General features: G+C 34.1%; 1 protein-coding gene across 1 annotated transcript; it reads right to left on the minus strand.

Moving 5' to 3' along the window:
• Positions 1-213: 213 nt before the first annotated feature.
• On the minus strand, positions 214-22,237 carry LOC131177942 (zinc finger BED domain-containing protein RICESLEEPER 2-like). The gene is made up of 2 exons (XM_058143118.1): positions 20,908-22,237; positions 214-641 (listed from the first exon to the last, which is right to left on the minus strand). Exons 1-2 carry the CDS (start codon positions 22,235-22,237, stop codon positions 214-216), a joined length of 1,758 nt encoding a protein of 585 aa, XP_057999101.1.
• Positions 22,238-23,735: the final 1,498 nt, after the last annotated feature.

Genomic DNA, 23,735 nt, shown 5'->3' on the forward strand with positions numbered 1-23,735 from the left:
CTTCTATTGTATGCCCTATGATTTTACTTAGAAGTTTTTTCTCTTCTAACTCATTTTGGCTAGCACTTATTATGACAAGATAATTAGAATTTGATTATAAAAATGCATACTTGAGAGTAGAAGAAAGAGGTTTTAGCTCTACCTACTTTTTAGCCTCTTGTGGTTCAGCCAAGGGTTGTGATTCCTTTAATTCTTCCACTTGGAGCAGTTGAGCTAAGGGTAGAGGTGGGCTAGTGCTCCAAGTGATTGTGCATAGGCTACTATTTCCTTGTTGTCATAATCTATGGTGTTGCTGTGCACAATGCATGCTTTAAGAGGATCTTCAGGATATCTCTTATAGAATTCCTCTTCCACTAGCTTGTCTATAATGTCAACCCTTAAGCACTCATCCGTATTTAGCTTATGTTTTATAGCTCTAAACAGGTTGAACTCTACTTCCTTTTCTCCTACTTTAAGAGTTAACCACCCATTTTTAACATCTATGATAGCTCTGGTGGTTGCCAAGAAAGGTCTTCCGAATATGATGAGAATTTGAACATCTTCCTCCATCTCCAGGACAATGAAATCAATAGGAATAACAAGCTTGCCTACCTTGATGGGGATGTTCACCAAGATGCTAATTAGGTACTTGAGAGACCTGTCTGCTAGTTACAATGAGATCATAGTTGGTTTGAGCTCTCCAACATTTAGCTTTTGGCATATTGATATGGGCATCAAACTAACACTTGCACCTAGATCACAAAAGGTCTTGTCTATATTCATGTTGGCAATAAGATAAGGTATTGAGAAGCTTCTAAGATCCTTAAGTTTTGGAGGTAGCTTATTTTACAAGATGGCACTGCATTCCTCCATTAGAGCATTTGTCTAATAATCCTCCAGCTTTCTCTTCTTTAAGAGGATCTCCTTTAAGAATCTTGCATAAGATGGCATTTGAGATAATGCTTCAATGAAAGGAATGGTAATGTAAAGCTTTTGTAAAACTTTTAAAAACTTTCCAAACTGCTTATCCAATTTGACCTTTTGAAATCTTTGAGGTTTGTATAGGAGGCTGGTATGGCTCGGGTAGCTTCTTTTTCATGTTCTCGTACTCTTTTTTATCCTTGTCAGCTTCCTTCTCTTCTCTCTTTGCTTGGTTATCAGAATCACTAGAAGTTTCCTCTACTGACTTTTGTTTATCTTTTGGTTATTGCTCTTTTAAAATTCTGCCACTCCTCAAGGCAACTGCCTTCCAATGCTCTTTAGGGTTCATCTTTGGCTGACTCGGTAATTTACCAATGGCTTTACTTGAAAAACTAGCTTGCTGAGCAATTTGGTTCTTAAGCATTTTGTTGTGAGTATCTAGTTAGTCCATTTTGGAAGCTAGTTGCTTTATTATCTCATTTTGTTATTGTTATGCTACTAAAAAGCTTTTCTTCATAGATTCCATAGTCATTTTAGATTCAAGCTGTTGAGGTAGAGGAGGAGGTGGTGGTTGAGCTAGATTCTGTCCTCTATTCTGAAAACCAGGTGGTGGTGGTGGTTAGTATCCTTAATGCCTATTGATGGACTGATTTTGTTAGTTCTGCGAGTTTGACCATATGAAGTTAGGGTGGTTCCTCTATCCAGGGTTATAAGTGTTTGAGTATGGATTGTTTAGCTGCCTCTAGTTAAATTTTCCTCCATTATTTACATAGTTCATCTATTCTATGAAGGGCTTACTATAATTACTACATTATAAAGTCACGTGCCTTCCACCATAGTCGACGCAGTTCTAACTGCTTGTCCCTATTGCATTGGCTTGCATCTTATAAAGTCTCCTTGTGAGTTGGTCTAAGCATTGATCATGCTTAGGGCATCCAATTCTAGGATTCTAGCTATTTTTCTCATGTCTCCACGCTCATTTAACCATTCAAAATTATGGTACGCAACCCTCTCTAGAGGTTTAAGAGCCTTATTAACTACTTTATCCATAAGGTCTCCTCCTGCTGCTGAATCAACTGTACTTCTTGTAGATGGTAGTAATCCATTGTAAAAGTTCTAAACTAGTAGCTAGTCCTCTATGCCATGATGTAGGCACTCCCTTTGAAGGTTTTTGTACCTTTTCCATGCGTCATACAATGATTCTCCTTCCCTTTACCTAAAAGTATTCAGCTTGATCCTCAATTTTGTAGTCTTTGTAGGTGGGAAGTACCTTGCTAAAAAGGCTTGTGAAAGATCCTCCCAGGTGGTGAATGTTCTAGCTGATTAAGAAAGTAGTCACTTTCTTGCCTTATCTCTGAGAGAGAATGGGAATGATCTGAGTCTAATAACTTCATCAAAGACCCCATTCATCTTGAACGGGTTGTATAGAGCAAGAAAGTACCGAAGGTGATTTTGTGGATCTTTTACAAGTGAACCCCCAAACTGAGTCTATTAAATCATTTGGAGCCATGCTGGTTTAAGCTCTAAGTTATTGGCCTCTACTATGGGCTTGGTGACACTAGATTAGAATCCTTAGATTGTCAAGGCTCCATAGTCCCTCAAGGGCCTTGGCCTGTTATTAGCGGCCATGGCTAAAGTTTCAAAAACTACTGGTTCTAGCTCTTCATGTCTCTTTCCTCTCTTGATGGCTTTAAGAGTCTTATCTATTTTAGGATCCAATTTAAGAAACTCCTCCTCAGGTTTTATTCTGGTCATAAACTGAAAAGAGAGCCTGAAAAAGGAATAAAGAATAAAAAAAAAATAAGTAAATTAAGTAAACAAAAATAAATGCCTAAATTAGCTAAATTGCTTATCGCTCAATATTACTAAATTCCTTAGCAATGGCGCCAAAAACTTATTTGTTAGTTTATAACCCTGCAAGTGCACGGATTGTGAACAAGTAATATAGTAATGAGTAGAGTATCGTTCCCATGAGGAATTTGTAAGTACCAAACTAGAAAGCAACTTTGACTACTTAGACAATCGAATATGATGAGAGATTTAATTAAAGTTGACTAAAGATGTTAAAAATAAAAGAAGATAAAACAGTAAACTTCAATTTAGAAATCAATTCACTTAAGCAATTGCAGAATTAGGATTTTACACTTCAACCTTATTATGGACTTAACCTTACCTATTTAACAAATTGAGAATTGTTACTTTAATGGAAATTAATCTTAAGATATCTTAAGTCCTCACTCAAGGCACCTAAGGTATATTTTACTTAACTTGAACCCTACTTTCGTGGTGATCAATCTTAATTAAAACCCTTTAAGCTCTTTGATTAATTATGAAACTTCATAAAGGATTTTAGCCTATCTTTAGGTCTAATCTCCTAGGTTTAAAATCCTGATTTCTAATACTAATATTCACCTTTTAGTTCTTCAATTAGTATCTTATATCATGACTAAGTGGGTGCTAACACATAATATGCATTAAGAATAAATACCCTCTACACTGTATTGATGATTTGTTTGATAAACTAATTGGAGCTAGTTGTTTTTCAAAAATAAATTTGAGGTTTGCATATCACCAATTGAGGATTAGGGAGACAGACATTCTGAAGACTGCCTTTTGGATCAAATAGGAGCATTATGAGTTTCTTGTGATGCCGTTTGGTTAACATATGCCCTAACTACATTTATGGAACTCATGAACAGGGTATCCAGGCCTTATCTGGATCACTTTGTGATCATCTTTATTGATGACATACTGGTGGACTCCAGAAGTCCTGAAGAGCATGCACAACATCTAAGAATGAGTCTTCAAACATTGAGGAAACACCAATTGTATGCCAAGTTCTCTAAGTGTGAGTTTTGGCTAAAGAGTATATCTTTCTTGGGGCATATAGTTTCAGGGAATGGAATCGAAGTGGATCCTAAGAAGGTTGAAGCAGTAGCAGATTGGCCGAGGTCGACTATAGTGACTGAGTTCAAGAGTTTCCTAGGTTTAGCAGGGTATTATAAGAGATTTGTTTCTTATTTCTCTAAGATAGTTGCTCCAATGACTAGGTTAACTCAGAAGAATAAGAAGCTTGAATAGAGTAATGAACGTGAAGAGAGCTTTCAGAAGCTTAAGGAGTGTTTGATTTCAACACCAATACTAGCTCTGCTTATAGGCAATAAAGATTTCACAGTTTACTGTGATGCCTTTAAAGTGGGTTTGCGATATGTTCTTATGCAAAATGGAAGGTTAATAGCTTATGCTTTAAGACAGTTGAAGAAGTATGAAGCTAATTATCCCACTCATGACTTAGAGATGGCGGTCATAGTCTTTGCCCTAAAGATGTTGAGATATTATCTTTATGGTGCAAAATATGAGATCTTCACAAATCATAAGAGTCTCCATTACATCTTCAAGTAGAAAAAGTTGAATCTCAGACAGAGGAGATGGGTATAACTATTCAGTGATTATAATTATATAATTTAGTACCATCTGTGAAAGGCAAATATTATTATAGATGCCCTCAACCAGAAATCATTTGGCAGTTTGGCTCATATATCCATAGAAAGGCAGCCTATCTTGAAGGAGTTGCACCAGCTAATTAGAGAAGGGTTGTAGCTAGAGTTATCAGCTAAGAGTACCTAGATAGCTTAAATGAAGTTGACACCAATGTACCTAAGGCAAATAGCAGAGAAACAACATGAAGACCTTGAGTTGGTAAAGATGGTAGAAGTAATACAGAAGGTAAGATTAGTGACTTTTATTTTGATGGAAAAGGAGTGTTAAGGTATGGCAATAGGTTTTGTGTGCCAAATGACATCCAACTCAAGGGAGACATTATGAGAAAAGCTCATAATGCTAGGTATAATGTTCACTTTAAAGCCACTAAAATGTATCAACATCTAATGAAGGTGTATTGGTAGCCTTCCATGAATAAGGAGATTACACAGTTTTTGTCTGCTTGTGAGGTCTATTAGAGAGTGAAGCTGGAGCATTAGAAGCAAGCAAGAATGCTCAACCCACTATCCATTCTAAAGTGGAAATGAGAAAATGTGGCCATGGACTTTATTATGGGGTTACTAATTGCCTCCAACACACATTACTCGATATAGGTTATAGTGGACAGGTTGACTAGGCTGCTCACTTCATTCTTTTTAGAGCTAACTATTCAGTGAATAAATTAGCTTATGTCTATGTGGCAAAGATACTAAGGTTGCATAGAGCTCTAGTGACAATAGTTTTTGATAGAGGACTGTAGTTCAAATCAAGGTTTTGGCACTATCTTCAAAATGAGTTAAGCACCAGGTCAGACTTCAGTATGACTTTTCATCCTCAGATAGATGGACAGTTAGAAAGGACCATACAGACTCTAGAGGATATGCTAAGGATGTGTGTACTTAACTTTGGAGGATCGTGGAAAAGTACCTATCCCTAGTTGAGTTTGCATACAATAATAGCTATCACTCTAACATTAGAATGGCACTGTATGAAGCTCTATATGGGAGGAAATATAGATCTTCTGTGTGTGGCAAAGAAGTAAGTGAAAAAGCTTTAGCAGGAGCATAGTTAGTGGAAATCACCAATCAAGCCATGCCTTTAATCAGAGTAAGGTTGAAGACAGTAGCCAACAGATAGAAGAGCTATGCAGATCTCCATATGAGAGAAGTAGTTTTCCAAAAAGGGGACTTGGTGCTTCTAAAGGTATCTCCAATGAAAGGTGTCATCCAATTTGGAAAGAGAGGCAGACTAGCTCTTAGATATATTAGACCATATGAAGTGCTGCAAAGGATCAGGAATGTATCTTATAAGTTAGCATTGCCACTAGAAATTGAAAGAATCTATTTGGTGTTCCATGTTTCTATGTTGAGGAAGTTCATGTTAGATTCGAACAAGGTTATAAGTGAACTAGACATGAAAATTTCAAAAGATCTTTCTTATGTTGAACAGCCTATTTGGATTGTGCATATGCATATAAGGAGCTAAGGAACAAGGAGATACCTATGGTCAAGGTGTTACGGAATCACCACAACATGGAAAAATGCATGTGGAAAACTTGTGATTCCATGATACAACAATATCTCTACCTTTTCTAGGTATGTTATGTTATGTTATGTTTTTATGTGTTTGTTTTAACATTCGAGGACGAATGTTCTTAAGGGGGGAGAATGTAATACCCATTATTTTTTGATGTTGAAATATCTTTTCTTGATGAAATATTCAGGTGAAAATTAAAACTTCACTGATAAGGGAATGGTGGTAAGATGTGAAAATATGTTCATGTATATGTGTTGAGATGTTCAAAATGTATTTAAAAATGAAAAAAGTTTTAAAGGTTTTATTTTCCAAAAGTTTTAAAAGTGGTTGTCTTGGGCAGAAGGGACTTCAGTAGCTAAAGTCCTTTTACGGTTCAAATGCCCTTTTGGACATAATGGACTTCGACAACCGGAAGCATGGCTTTTGGAAATCGAAAGTCCCTTGACTATCAAGAGTATAAAAGAGACCAAAGCTTATTTTTCTACCCAAAACACTTGGGTTTTCTCTCTTTCTTTCTCTCTCAACTACTGGGGCATACAAAGAGTTCTTTGAAGAGATTTCCTTGGGTTTTTCAAGATTCAGAGGTTGATTCTTCCATTTAGATGTTTGGAAGAGGAGATTCAAGCTTTGGGATTTTGGTTCTCTCATCTCCAAGCTCCAAAAAAAGAGGTAACATTCTTTTTTTCTTGATTTAATAGGTAAATCTAAGAAAGTTGATGAGAGATTAGGTTTTTTTAACTTCAATTTCATGAAAAGTTATTGTTAAATTGAGTTTTGAGGAGTTTATGTATGCTAAGGTTAGAGTTTCATGATTTTATGTTGAAGTTACATGTTTTGTTTTCAGAATAATTGTGTTTAAGTGTTATGAGCCTTAAATGGCTAGTTCTCCTTGATGGATTGAGGAAAATCCATGTATTTATTATGTTAGGTTTGGGGAAAACCTAGGGTTTGAGTTTTTGATTAATGTATGTGGATACTAAGCATATTTTCAAGTTGTTTTAGGCCCTAGAGATGTGTATATGTGATGTGATTGTGTTTTAGAACTTTGGAGTGAGTTTGGGTATTGATGGGAGAAGGATTCTATAGGTTTTTTTAACTTGGAAATTCTAGAATTCCCAGTTTTGGCTGTTAAAAGCCAAAGGTTTGGCAGCCAAAGCATGCAGTTTCTCAAAAAATCTAGAAAATTTCCAAGTTCAATCGCTAAAGTTAGTACTGGACAAAAGAGCCATCCAAACCCTAAGAGTTTGATAGCCGACGTAGGTTCTGCTTGACTTTTTCTCCCTTCTTTTCTAAGGTTCCAAAACATGGATTCATAGTTCCTAAGGGCTAGAATAAGATGTTTATGATATGTATGAAGTTTTAAAACCTTGTATAATGCTCTAGGTTCCAATTTTATAGGATTGAGCTTGAGGGACTAAGAAGGTTAAGAATTTGAGGATAGCTGCTATTTAAGATATATGTTTAATAGGCTACAAGAGGTGAGTAACCCTAACTTTAATAAAATGTAAACTTTTTAAATTTAATTTATGATCATCCTTATGCATTGTAACACCCCTCACCCGGCTACAGTGTAGCCGAGCAAGGTGTGCTACACGGCGTGCCGGAGCACCTAGTCTGTGATTATCTCATTTTCTGAACTCAATTTGATTTAAGAAGTCTTTATGTGATATTCATAACATATTGGTTATATTTTCATATTTTAATAAAATCAGTTTTTCAAAATAGTAATAAAAATCTGGCAAGGTGCCGTCTGTATTTCGGACAAACTGTCCTTCTAAACCTGTTAAAAACAGTTCAATATGATAATATTCTCAAAATTTCAACTATTTCATAGTTTTAAAATACAATCCATCATAATTTACATTCATCCAAACACTCTCCATAGGAGTTTAATATAACATATTATTACAAATCTTAAAGTTTTAGAATATACAAAATTACATAACAAAATATCAAAATACAACTGATAATCATTACACAAGATCTTAAGTCCTACCATGTATGCAGTGTAGTGCAGATGACTCTGGACTCCTGTGCAGATCTGATGTCTCACCCGGTCGTAGGTCTGCTGGGCTCCCCAGCTGTGTCTCCAATACCTACACATAGCAAAAGCAACGCACTAAGCAATTCTGCTTAGTGGTGCCAAATATAAAGAAATATATACTAAAATAAGATAAATGAATTGTTTATGAATTTATAACATCGATATTCTTTGCAGTTTTTTATTCTACTTTTATTTGCTAACCTTTCATTTTTTTTGCTAATTTTGGTGGTGTTGTATGTCAATAAACTAAATTTAGCTATTTGAATTTAATAATGTTTAAATTAACTGCCCGTGTAGCCTATATACTGACCAGAATGGATAAATGGATATACTGGCACTGGGTACCTAGTACCTCGGGTCATCACACCATCGGTCATAAAGTGTCTCCCGGTGTGTAAACAGTGTGGCTAAATAGCCATATAGTCAATCCGGCGATAAGCCAAGTATAATAACACAATACGTATAGCCGTAGGCTATTAAAGTCACAGTGCGGTATAATATGCCGTAAAAACACAGTATGGCATAAAGCCATTTACAGAACAGCTGTCAGAATCCTATTGGTATGCCAACCTATCCAAACTAGTCAACTAGGCAAACTAGGGCACATTATAAATTAATTGTTTAATTCTTCATTTTTTTGAGTTTACTAGTTATCATGTAATTCACAAGTCAATGTATATGTTGAACTTTTTAGGTAATATGGATAAGTTGATTCTAGCATCAACTTTTCATAATTTGTAATTCAATATGCTACCAGTATAGTACAATTTATCCTTTTTACAAGTTGGCATTCATTGCCAAATTACTTCAAGTATCATTGTATGTAAATATCAAATTTTTAGTTTTAGTGTGCTAGATTGGTCTAGCTTATTGTCCTATTTCTCTTGGTTTTTAGCTTCTGGTCAAAGAAGCAAAATTGTAGCTCTATGTCTTATTAAATTTTTGACACAAATTTCAGGTCATTCTGAGTTGTATAGTCCAAGATATGGTTAATTTACTAAAGTTGGACAGATTGCATCTTTAGTGCAAAATTTGGTCAATTTTAGGTCACATTCAGTTCTGGCAGTTTTGGTACCCGAATTTGTGCAAGCAATTTGACTTGGTTCTGGCCATTTTTGGGCTTTTGTGTCTTCATAAGAATTGTAGCTCTATGCCTAAACTTTCCATAGTAAAAATTTCAGGTCATTTGGACCTATTTTGAGTGAGTTATGGTCAGTTGAATTGTTACTATTCATATGGTCAATTTCTGGGTCTGCAAGGTTGCATTTCCGGATTTGATCATTTTTAAGGTCAGTTTCTAGGTAAAATTTTGGCAACATTTCTACATGAAAGTTGGCCTATTTTATGTCTAGTTTCACCTCCCATTAGCCTCATACCAATTGGATTCACAATTTTGCATTTATAACCTAATTTAGCTACTGCTAACAACACACAACCTGCACATGAAAATCACACTTCCAATTTGACAATCCTCCTCCTCCCAATACTTCAATATTCATTTATGGCACTTCTATACATATTCAACACAATTCCAGCAAAGCATTTTGGGCAGAACACTCAAGTGCTCAATGCACACAATACACCCTTAATGTTCAACATTTACTTCAACACAAATTCAATATGCATCAACACCTATATTACACATACACTTCCATGGCAATTACACAAACTGCCCACAATTCAACACCATCATATTTCATTAATAAATTTCATAAACTTACACACAATTTCATGAGATTAAAGGCTGCCAAACATGGCAGTTTACTAAAGTATCAAAGTCCCATTTTTAAACCCTTAATTCAAGCACTAACATACACATACTTGGGCATTAACCTACTACAAATTCCATTTGAGTTAATCAACCTTAATTCCCATCCATTAAAGGTAAGAAAAACTCAAATACATCAAGCTTTCATGGCTACCGAAAGTAAACAATTTCATAACTCAATAATTTCTTCCATTCTCTTCACCAATTTACTCACCTCAACCTAAACATAAAGTTTACTAAAGCAAGGGAGAGGAATTGGACACTTACCTCTTGAGAGCTTCCCTAAAACTTCACCAATCTTCTTTTTCTTGTTCCCAATATCTTCCTTAAGGTGAGTGTGCAAGTTTTAATGAAGCAACCAAGTGGAGATGATGGCTAAATCATTGGTGCATGGAGATGGAAGGAGTTCGGCCATGGAGGTTCAATGGAGGACCCATTTCAGCTGGTTATTTCTCAAGGTTGAAGGTGATGATTTCTGTTTAAAAATGACTTAAATAGGTGTCCCAAGAATTGAGTTATTGGAGCACTAACTTTAATTTAATGTTTAATTATTCAAAGTTTCCTAATTTGCACATTTATCTCATTTCTTTCACTATTTACATAATGTATCTCATTTTAATTTTTCATGACATTTCCAAAGTGTAATATCATTTATTTTTAATGGACATTGAGGTCAAAAGATAACTCTTGGTGTCAAATGATCAAAATGCCCCGCTTCAGGTTGTATTCCCGATTTTTCAGTAACACCGATTTTTGTCTGTTTCTCGGTTTTTCATTTTTCCTTATACTAATTTATTAATTTTTCTTTGATATTTCTAATGTCAATTACATTTCAATAAACCTTTAATTATGTCTCAAAATTTAATTTCGAGGGTTTCTCGCGGTCCTGGGGTCGGCAATTGCCTTCGCTGTAACTTCCCGGTGCGGTCACCCATCGCTACGGTGTCGGCTCGTTTAGCCTAGTTTCATTTTCTCTCTTTTATTTTTCTTTAATTTTTCTTGTATTTTCTTTTTATTTATTTCATCATTATATGTCTGTTCACTATCACCGAAGTGTAGTTTCAGACATTCTGACTTGCCTGGACTGATATTAGGTCACTAGAGCAACAGAACATACATAATTGGTACAGGGAGGATGTTACATGCATCATGTCATTTATTTAGGATGTATATATATCTATAACACAAAGATGTTTCAATAATTGTTGTTGTTACATTGATGGATGTTAAATGACCCACTGACTCCTCCCATGTTTATGACTATGTTATGTTATGCTATGCATGTTATGGATCTATAAGTAAATCCCATAGGGAGATCTTTATGATGCCCTATTAGGGGAGATATTTAAGTTGCCCGGGGTGTATGACACATGTCATGTTTTAAGCGAAAGTCCTGAGAAGCTTCTATATGAGCCGGGCACATTGGATTTGGGGAGTTATTAGTGACACATCCATCCTACGTTAAATGTTTATGATGTGAAAATCCGAGTGAATGATGCATTACCTATGTATGAATTAAATAATATAATTAACGCCGGTTATTTTACTCACTCAACTTGTGTAAACTTACCCCTTTCCCCTAACCCTCAGATGTAGGGTTGCAGGACTAGAAGGGTTCTTTGAAGAAAGAGCATCAGGGGTAGCTTTAGCCTTTTCCTTTATGTATGATGTATGGGTAGATGAACATGTAAAATGTAATTGAATAGTATTGTGCTGGTAATTAAAGAAAATTGATGTTATGTAATATGTTTAAGTATGATTTATATGTTATATTAACCCTTTTTAGGCGTATACATGTTGAACCATTACACTTTAGAGCTTTTGTATGTCAAAGTTCAAATTATGAACCATTTTTATGTTATAAATGTATGAAAAGACTAAAGTGTAACGGTTTGGAGTATGCTTAGATGGTGAGATATAGGAATGTACGTATGTTTTGCATGTTTTAGGCTTGTTATGAGTTTTTGCAGCCTTAAGCTGACCCGATCCCTAGCATCGGTAATGGGCCCTACTTTAGGTCATTACAGCTAGGAATTATTTTCTATAGCTTGGCAAGACTTGGATGCCCAGATGACTATCAATGAGATTAGCAGAAGTTAATGAGGTAAAAGCAATTAAAGAATTTAGAGTGGAGAGATGGTACAGTCCTTGTGACTCATGCCTTATTCTAATCATCTTCCCTATACCTCGGTCCTACACAGTGACAGAGTCAGTGGTAAAGGTTACAGAGCAATTAAGCTCTTTAGTCAATTTGCTAATGGAAATCAGATTATCTGGGCATTCAAGAGCAGATAAAACTGTTGTTAAGGGAATAGAAGTAAGTGGTTTTACTTCTCCTATTCCGTTAACTACAGTTTATAACCATTAGCTAAAGTGACTTTAGATGGTATGGAAAAAGAAATAAGAGTGGAAAAAAGATTGTTATTACTAGATATGTGGTTAGAAGCACTGGGGTTTAGGATCCATGGACCAATAGGTGAGGACTTGGTTGGATAAACATGAAGGAGTGGAAGCGTGATTATTAGGCATTAGAACCTTGAATTTCAAAAATTATTTCCAAGGTTACATGCACCATACCAAGTTTCTTATGAACCTAATCAATTTCCAATGCCCAATTGCATACCAAAACATATTTTAGCATGCATTAAAATTTCATTTTCAATTAAAGATTATGAATTAGCATTTAATTCAATTAAACCCTAACTAAAAGAGAGATTTTTAGGTACTAACCTCTTGATGCACAATTGATGCAATCTTAGGATGCTCTTAGGACCCCAAATGTTGTCCCTCTAGCTTGTCCACCACAAGCACACCAAGAAGCAACTATGGCTGCCCCAAATTTTGCCTCTTAAGATTTGCCAACCACTTGAAGATGGGGTTTAGTGCTTTAGTGAAGGTTAATGGGTATTTAGGACACTAGAAACCTTTTTTAGAAAATTTAATTTTCTTTGAATCAAGTGAAAAAAGAAGAGAGGAGATAGACTCACAAGGCGCCGTCCACTTTGAAGAGAGGAAGAAGAATTGATTTTGTTTCTTCTTTCTTTTCCTTTTATACTTAGGTTAAAATCTCATTAACTCTCTTGCCACATGTCACTACTAGATTTAATCTTACTTTTGTTGACTAAATCTCATCAAGCTAAGTGTCAAAGGTAGATTGAATCTTGACTTTTATTATCTTGCATGATTGAAAGACAAATGGCAAGCTCATTTGGTGCCACATGTCACCATGTGAAATGACCAATTTGCCCTTACTCTTTAATTTGAGTTCTCAACCCAAAATTATAATTTCTCCTCTTTAAATCAATTTATATCAAATATAAATTAATTAATTAATTAATCTCCATTAATTAATTTTCCATAATTAAATTCATATTTAATCAAATTAAATACAAATTTAATTTATACTATACATCCAATAACCTAGATTTGGTTTCAAGTCATGCTAGAGACTTTGCAATCTTATTACAAACCAAACCTCTTTAATTAATTAGTTAAACTCTTTAATTAGTCAATTAAATCACATTTTAAATGGTGATTAGCTTGTGTAGATGTGTGACCTACTATGTAACACCCTCACTGTAGCAATTCCGTACATTCTACTGTTCCGATGACCGGTGTCGGTCCGGACAGCTAGAACGTCTGGAAAAATAATTAGACTAGAGTGAGGAGTCATAAATAACTCAAATATTAATAAGAAAAATTTAGAAACAAATTTTAGAAATAAAATACAACCAAGTTAAATGAGCCGGTGCCCTAGCGATGGGTAACCCAGTGGGAAGTTGCGGTTCTCGCAACTAGGAGCCCTAGACCCGGGAGAAAATTCATAAAATAATTTTTGAGACTCCAGAGAAGAGTCATTGAGGGTTCTATGGCATTAGAATGCCAAAAAAATATTTAGAAAAATTTTTCAATCGGTACAGACAATTTTAGTCTATTAAGCCAAACGGAGGGCATTTTGGTCATTTCGTCTTCAGAGATGATTTTTGACCGACTTGTCCAGTTAAGTAAATAATTATTATGATCTAAAATATGAATAAATATTGCTAAAAATTGAATTGGAAATGAGTAGAAAAGAAAAGAAAAGAAAAATGAAAGAAATTAGGAATTATGACATCATATGATGTCATTAAACACTCTCCACCCAATCACTATTTGACAAGCAAATTAAAAGGGATTAAAATGACATAAAAATGAGATAAAGAATGAAACAATTCTAGCAGCCCCTTCTTCCTATTCCCGCACCAAAGAGGAAAAAAAAGGAAGACCACCATTAAAGCTCCAAATGAGCTTGATTCCCTAGCTAACTACACCATAAAACCTCACCCTCTCTTCACAAAAAATTTCCCTTACCACTAAAGCTAAATTTGGGCAGCCATTAGAAGAGGAGAAAGTGAAGGAAAGTGAAGGGTAAAAATTCATCCAAGAGGTTAGTGCTAATTTTCTTGCTTCCATTCTTTCCTAAGCATGAATTTAAGTTGAGTTAAGTTGAAAATTTGATGAAAAATGAATTAAAGATGCATGAACTTGCCCCATGAAATTTTGGCAGCCTTAGGGTACCTAGGGTTTCAACAATTTGATTGCATAATAGTTATGTATGGCTGCCATTAAACATGATTTTGGTGTTTTAATTCATGGATTGTATGTATATAGAGAATTGAAATTGATGGAGTTAGGGTTAGGGTTTGAGTATAAAATGAAGACTTTGAACATGTAATGATGAAAGTGAGTTTTAATGGTCAATTAGTGACCATTTGGTTATTGGTAAACAAGAAATAAAGTGTGTTTAGTGATGGGATTTAGGTTTAGTGTGGCTGCCCTAGGTGACCTACAAAATTGGACATGAGTCCAGCAGGTTTGGGCAGCCATAAATTGAATTGCAAAGGTTCAATTGGTGTTTGGCCAACTGGACATGAAACTAGACACATAATGGCATAACTTTGGTGAAGAAACTATGCCCATAAGACCAAACCAAGTGGACCAAACGCTTGCCCCAATCCGGGTGACCTGCAGTCTGTTTCTGCAGAATGACCAAATAAACAGTGTTTAGTCATTTGGCCATAATTCAGTGTAGAATGGTCCAATTGACCTGAAATTTTACCCACAACAAGATGAGATATAGACCAACAACTTTCATGAGGAAACCTAATCCAAAATATGACCAGAACCTATCCAACAAGTGAGTTGAAGTCACTGTTCACTGCACTGTAGATATGGTCAGTCCAGAAAAATTTCAATCCGGCCAGTTGTGGTTTTTGGACCATAACTTGAGCTACAAAACTCCAAATAGAGTGATTCAAAAAAGGAAATTCAACTAGACAAAATAAGGAACAACTTTTATGTTTATCATTTTTCCAAATTCCCACTGCAACAGTAACTAATGAAACAGTAAACCCAAAGCTTGAAAACTGAAAATTCTGCCCAATTAACATTAAGCTTGGAAATGGTATTGGCAACCAATACCAACAAATTTTGAATGCAAAATGTGGTATCTTTGAGAACTTAGGTTCAATAAATTTATTATGTAATAAAAAGTCAACATTTTGGTTGACTAGTAAGGTGAATAGTAATCAAAATGATTAGCAAACTAAGATAAAGACTTAGAACCAATTCTAAGCTTAAATGCTTAGAATTGTATGACAAATGTGGACTATGCATCTTAGTCAAAATTGTTAAAAAGAAATTAAAGCCATAAATTTGAAATCCATGAAATGTTCATGGATTACTTGAAATAGAAATAGTAATTTACCTAAATGACTTAATGAACATTTAATTTATGTGAATATATAATTAAGATTTGTATTCCCATTACTAGTAGGTTTAATAAAACATGAGTGACACCGCTTGAATATGAAATGAAATTAACCTAGAAGGATTGTTGAGACATACTCCCAACACTAATGGAGTTCATCATATATTAGCAATACAACTTGAAGTATGAAATGTATTTTACATGAATAGATTGTTGAATGAATAAATGTGATAAAAGTGTCATTTGGGATTTAGGTTCCCATCAAGAGAGAAAGGAAAGATGTTTTGAATGTGAATGGTACATGAGATTAAATGAATGTGAATTGTAATTAGTATGAATATTACGATGAATGCATATATTACCTAGAAATATGAATTTGGAAATTATGTTTCCATTATAAACAAAATTAGAATGCTATAAAATATATAAACGAAAAATATAATGAAATGATGAAACATATAAACTCTTAATGGTACTATATGCCCATGTATTGCCTAGACACGTATGTCAGATTGGATAGATTGGCATGCCAATAAGGTATTGTTTTAGCAGTACTTCGAAAGGCTTTATCCCTATATTCATGGCTTTATGCCCGTATTCATGGCTTTATGCCAACATTCATGGCTTTTATGCCCGATTGTGTTATCATGGCTTTTTAGCCATACTGACTGCATAAGTGGTTGACATTCCGCGTCCCATAGTATGACGGCCCGAGGCACCGCGTTGTCTAGTGCCAACGACTCGTTATCCAGTTTAGTTAGCCTGTCATAGGTTACTTGGGCAGTGAAATTTATTGAGATAAGTTAAGAATATTAGCAATTAAAAATATTAGAAATTAAATAAAATAAATGAGTAAGATGACCTAAAATAAATTAGGATAGTTATTTATTAGAAAGAATCGAAATGAACTGGACAGATATTAAAATTTATTTATTATGAGATAATCTGAGACAACCTAGCAAGTATAGAGAAAATGCTAAAAGATTAGCAAAGAAAATTATAACATAAATAAATATTGCAAATGTGACTTATATAATAATATAAGCATAAATTTATTTTCAGATTATTTTTTTTTGTACATTATTACTGTACATTGGCGAAATAAACACTTTCAAAGAAGACTAAATTAGGATAAAACATATTAAATTTTAGAAACCGCATGTGAAGTATAAATAAATCTTAATTATTTGAATTATGTTTTATTTCTATCTTTATTTGTATATTATTTCCTTGTTATATTATTGCACCACTAAGCAGCAATGCTTAGCGCGATGGAATTGTTTCCTTCGCGCAGGTACTGATGCTAGAACCCAATGGACGTTTGACTGGAAATTTTGGGAGTTTTGATCTGCGGAAGTGCCTGAAGCATTCAAGGTTGTCACCTCCTCAGCAATGCATGTAGATAGGGCCCATATAAAACATATTTTATATTTTGTATAAATTGCTTAGATATTGTATTGTAATGTATATTATGAACAGGTAATTAATAAGAATGCGATGTAAATTAATAAATTAGCTTTTTCATATGTAATTAATTTATATATCATGTAAATTATGAAATTTTATAATTATTTTGTAAATTATGTAAATTAAGGAAATTTGAAAATTTTGCTTATGTAATTTGAGAATGTTTGCATATGAATTGAGTATGAATGGAAATGTATAGAAATGATTATGAAATTGAAATGTATGGATGAGATTTGAAATATGAGAAAATTATGAGAATGATTGATGAGATAATTATGATTAGCATGGATGAGATTTTTATTTTAAAATATTATTGAATTTCAAACAGGTGAATATTGAAATATGCCAAATGATAATAAAATAGGGGAAACTTCACTGGTTTCTCCGTAAAAAAAAAAATTGATATTAAATTAAACGAATTCAAAATTATTAAAAAAATAAAGTAAGATAAGTTAGGGTGCTCCGGCACCGATTGTAGCACGCCTTGCTCGGCTACACTGTAGTCGGGTGAGGGGTGTTACATACTAGGCTCATTACTTATTGGCAATGAGAAATGATATTAACTCTTAATATCATTAGAACTCTTTTTTACCATAAATGATTTCTCTAAATTATTTCAGGCATCTCATAGACCATGGTCGACACCTAGTATAGTATGCCATGGCCACCCAATCAGTAATAAGGAATATCTTAAATGAACCTTTAATCATATGTTATCATGCACTAGAATCTCTCCGTTACAAAATCCCAATTCGAGCTAGAGTCATGGTTAATGTCAAACCCCATTTGCTATAAATATTATGTTCTCTTTTAATTCCAGTTCTTGATTAATTAGATTTTCTTGTCAGAAACTCTTTTCTGACTAAATCTATCTATCCTGGTCAGAAACTTAAAATATCAAGAACAATTAAATAAACATAAGATTTTATCCCTATTTACTTAGGGTAACGGATTCCATCTTGATCAACACCTATCTCCATATATAACTAGTAGGAGCCAACACATGCCCATATACCCATACACAGTATAAGTATGAAAGCAGTATCAAACTCAAATCACCTATATACAAGATAACTGTGTTATCTCAGCTCTAAAGATTATATGAACTGATATGATATATAACAATGCATTGACAAGAGTAAACTCCATGTGCTTGTCGTAAGCGTCACTGGTTTAGCCTACTTATCATGTATAAGTGCCTATCATGTTTGTTGTGTGGCATGAGACTCACCATTCCATCTTATTTATATCTCATATAAATACCTTGGGAACAAACATGATTACAATCTTTCTAGATAAGTCATGTCCTTTGTGAAGTATCCTTGATTGTGAACTAATTTATGATACTTTGTGCTAAAATACTGTCATTCATATTCTTAACAACTTAAGAATATAATTTCTAACAAAATATCAATGGACCTTTTCTATTACACATAAATATATTATGTAAACGGAAAAGTGAAATTGCCTTTTATGAATAAAATATGTACAAGATATATACAAAATGATATACTCTAGGGCATACTACTAAGAATCTCCCACTAGCGCTAGAGCCATTCATTACAATATCTTAGACCCATCTTCTCAAGATGTCAGTCTAACTGAGTTTGTGACATAGGCTTTGTGAATGGATCAGCTGGATTTTCGGCTGATGCTATTTTCTGCATGGCTACATCGCCTCGCCCAACTATCTCTTTGATAATGTGGTAGCGCCTTTCTATGTGTTTGGATTTCTGGCTAGACTGGGATTCTTCAGCCTGTATGACTGCTCCATTGTTGTCAGAGTAGAGAGGAATTGCTGACTCAATGAAAGGATGTAATACCCTCACTGTAGTAATCCCATACATTCTACTATTCCGATGACCGGTGTCGGTCTGAATAGCTGGAACGTTTGGAAAAATATTTAGACTCTAGTGAGGAATCATAAATAACTCAAATAAGTGTAAGAAAAATTAAGAAAAAATTTTAGAAATAAAATACAACCAAGTTAAATGAGCCGGTGCCCTAGCGATGGGTGATCGTACGGGGAAGTATCGGTAAAGATAGTTTTCGACTCCAGACTCGGGAGAAAATTTATGAAATAATTATTGGGACTCCAGAGAAGAGTCATTGAGGTTTCTATAACATTAGAATGCCAAGAAAAGGTTTAGAAAAATTTTTCGATCGGTACAGACAATTTTGGCTCAATAAGCCAAACAGAGAGCATTTTGGTCATTTCGTCTTCGGAGATGATTTTTGACTGACTTGTCCAGTTACGTAAATAATTATTATGATCTAAAATATGAATAAATATTGCTAAAAATTGAATTGGAAATGAGTACAAAAGAAAAGGAAAGAAAAATGAAAGAAATTAGGAATTATGACATCATGTGATGTCATTGAACACTCTCCACCCAATCACAACTTGAAAAACTAATTAAAAGGGATAAAACTAATTAAAAAGAGACAAAATGAAAACCCAATCTGCACTCCCATCTTCAAATAGCCGCACCATAGAGAGAGAGAGAGAGAGAGAGAGAGAGAGAGAGAGAGAGAAGGGGTTCCACCATTGATGAAGCTTGTGAGCTTCATTTTCTCCCTTATCTCACCCAAAAACTCCTAGTTGTCTTCACTAAAATTTCATCTTACACCTTGAGAAAGCTTTAAGTAGCATAAAATTGAAGAGAGATTGAAGTTTTAACAAGTCAAGGGTTAGCCAATTCAAGGTTAATGCTAAATCTCTTACTTCTCTCTTTATATTTTAGATTTGAACCTTGAGTTAAGTTAGAAAATGGAGAAAATTTGATGCATATTATGAACATTCTAATTTTTGGAAGCCATGGTGGAAGGTTGAGAATTGTTGATTTGATTGAATAAAATTGCTTGGGAATGATGTTTGATAATTATATTAGAGTTAGATGTTGATTTGTGTATGTTAGATAAAGTGTTGGATTGTTAGGGTTAGGGTTTTGAGATTTAATTGAGGGTTTAATGCTTAGTTGTTTAAATTAAATTCTAATGGTCAATTAGTGACCATTTGATGAATTTTGACCTTAAATTGGAGACCATTGTGGTATTGGAATTGAAATGGTATGCTGCCTTGAGTGCTCCTGCAGGTCTGGATGTGAGTCCAGCATGTTTAGGTAGGGCTGAGCATTCGATTCGAACCGAACCAAACCGAACGGAACCAAAAAAACTGAATAAACCGAATTACATAATATTATGAACCGAACCGAACCGAAATATATAATAAACCGAACTGAATCGAACAGAAAAATTTTGGTTCGGTTCGGTTCAATCGGTTTGGGCTCTAAATGGGCTTATGTTTTGGACCCGATTTCACCTTACTTGAACTTGATTTTTGCTTTTTTGATTTGATTTTTACCCCTTACTTGAACTTGATTTTTGCTTTTTTGATTTGATTTTTACCCTACTTAGACCTGATTTCACATTAATCAATAAAATTAAACATATAGTACTCAAAATCTCTATAAAAATAAAATAATTAAAAAAAATTCATCATAAAGCAAATGGATAAGTCCTTGACAATCTAAATACATAAAATGAAAGCCATCCAAACCAATAAAATAAAAGTTCTTATACAGTCCACATTAAACAAACTCCATAAAATGCATCAAACATGAAAGCAAATAAGCAAGTGTCCAACATAAAAAATCATACAATTACAAATTAAATAATTATAATAGTTCCATCACTTTGTCTCCAACTAGCAAGCCTGAATGCTTCAAATACCAATTGATGGATATGCAAACATGAAAAGGATTAGAATTGGTAAAAAAAATTTTAAAAAATAAACAAAATAAACAATTATAGCCATATTTACTTGTAATATCAACTATCCAGATTCACAGTGTTATCATTGATGCTACTTATTTCACAAAGTGAAAATGCTGAAAAATAAATAAAAAATAATTTAGCAAATAAATCAGAAACAAATAAAAGCAAATTAATAGAAACACATACCCTCTTCAAGCCTTTCAAGGTCAGTAATTTGCTCTTCAATGGATTTGCAGCAATGGGACTTCCGCAACCAATCTTGTGCACATATTAATGCTTCAATAATTTTAGAAGTTAAAGAACTTCTAAAAGGATCAAGTACTCTACCTCCAGTACTAAAGGCTGATTCCGAAGCAACTGTAGATATAGACATTGCCAATATATCTCTTATCATGATTGAAAGGATGGGAAACCTACCAGAATTAAGTTGCCACCACTTTAATATATCAAATTCTTCTTTTTCATCCACCACTTTAATGCCCTCATTCAAATAGCAATCTAAGTCAAACTTGCTATTAGCTTCTCTAGTCTCTATTTTATGTTTCAAGAATTGATCCCCCAAATTCAACTGTGATTTCTTTTTTGCTCCTTCACTTTCATTGTTTTCACTTGTATTCCCAGCTACATTGCTACCACGTTCATGTTCAACTTGATATGTTTTCTTGTATTCATCAAACAACTCATATACAGTCAATTTAATTTTCTTTGCCAATTCCATACCCTTTTCTTTCCCATGCACAGTTGAAAGAGCAAATTCCATAAATTTCAACTTATATCGAGGATCAACCACCACTGCAATATAAACTATTTTATTCATCTTATCAGGATCCCCCCAATATTTATCAAATTTTACCTTCATCCTATCACCCATACATGCCAATTCTATGTCATTACTCCCTTGCCACTCTTGCAATAAACAATCAACTGAACTGATCTCATTAAAAAATATATTAGAAGTGACATATCGAGATCTTGATATTCTCAAGGTAAGATCATAAAAGTGGCCCAAAAAATCTACAAGTCTCCTAACATTTTCCCAATCCAAACTATCTGGCAAACCATCACTTGACTGAAGATCAAATTTAAAGCATGGATCTATAGTAGCATATCTATCAAATGCATTTTCAAACTTTTGTGCAACATTTAACATCAAATAAGTAGAATTCCACCTGATGTACACGTCTAAGCATAAAGAACTTTTACTTTCAATCCCCTCCATCTCACAACATGATTTAAACTTTTGCAACCTAGCAGGAGATTGCCTAATATATCTCACTGCTTCCCCAACCCTTTTCACTGAAACATTAGTTTCCTTCAATCCATCAACAACAACCAAGTTAATTATGTGTGCAATGCATCTCATGTGAAGGTACTTGCAATTTAAAATGCTAAACCCCCAACCAACTATTTTCTTTTTCAAATAGGCAATAGCAACATTATTTGAACTTGCATTATCAACAGTTACTGTAAACACTCTCTTAATTCCCCAATTTAGTAAACAACTCTCAACTGCCATGCCAATATCATCACCCTTGTGACAAGTAATTGGAAAAAAAATTAAGAATTTTTTTATGCAATGTCCAATTATCATCAACATAATGTACAGTGATACACATATAATTGATTCTTTGCAATGAAGTCCATGTATCTGTGGTAATGCAAACCCTTTGATTAGAATTTTGAAAATAATTCTTCAATTTTTTTCTCTCTTCCATGTACAAGTCATAACAATCCCTTGAAACTGTCCAACGGGATGGAATTCGAAACCTAGGTTGTGTAACTTCCATAAATTCCTTAAACCCTTCCCCTTCCACAAACATAAATGGGAGCTCATCAACAATTATCATTTTAGCTAGGTTCCGCCTTGACCTCTCTTGATTAAAATTCCAAGTATTTAGTGTACCACAATGACTTCCCCCTCCCTCTTGTATACTAGAAGATGGTTGTAAATACAATTGTGATTGCCTAGTAGTCATACCATGTGGGTTCTTTATGCATGCAAACATGTGATTTCTAAGTGCAGTAGTTCCATTTTTTTTGGGGTCACAGAAAAATTCTTTATAGTAGTAATTGCACTTGCCTTTTTATATGCCACTACCATCAACAAACTTTGAAAAGTGATCCCAAATAGCTGATCTTGGCTTCATTCCCTTCCTCTTCATTTTAGAAGTTGCTTCGTTGACTTTGGTTTGACTTGAAGCAAATGGAGGTGGATGAGAAGGTTCAAGAAGATCATTTGTTGTTTCTTATTGTGCCATCTTTGAAATTTAAAAATTAACCTGCATATGAAATCAAAATATATAATTACATATAATATACAATTACATGTCATTTAATATGTTTTATGAAGGAATGAAACTTAAACATGATACATCTACTTATATATATATACCAGCTCATTAATCTAATCAAAGACAAATAATTAATTGAATTTCAGCATTCCTACTCCTTAGATTAAACATAGAAGTGGCATGAGTTTTGGCTTGTATGCATTCTTTACTTGCCTGTGGAGTTATTTCATTTCTTCAGATTGTTCTTTTTGGCAGATTGTAATATGGTTCATCATTCCAATAATTAGAAGCTCTCATTCTGATCATACCAACAGTGCCCTTGTATTGATTGTTCGCTCCAAAGATGTTCCAAGTTTATATCCGATTTTTCCTTTGAGTTCTCAAATCATCAAAGCCATCGGAGTAGTTACAAAACCGCTTGGGTCAGTGCTTAAAATCTCCTACCATACATGTTGGCTAGTCATGTATGTATTTCTACTCAAATTTTGCATAACATTATTTATCAATACATGGGGCCATTGCATGTTGCAATGGTAAAAATCTTGGACTTGCAACCACAAGGGTATAGGTTCAATTCTTAAGAGCAGCAACCACTTCATGCAAAAATGCTGAAGTAGGATTATAATTCAATATTGGAATTTTATATGACTTATTTTTGTTTAACCACTTCTATATGAACATGCTTTTGGTTTACATGCTGCTCTATCTAAATATTATTTGTAC

Source organism: Hevea brasiliensis, chromosome 2 (assembly GCF_030052815.1).
Source record: "Hevea brasiliensis isolate MT/VB/25A 57/8 chromosome 2, ASM3005281v1, whole genome shotgun sequence".
Lineage (NCBI taxonomy): Eukaryota > Viridiplantae > Streptophyta > Magnoliopsida > Malpighiales > Euphorbiaceae > Hevea > Hevea brasiliensis.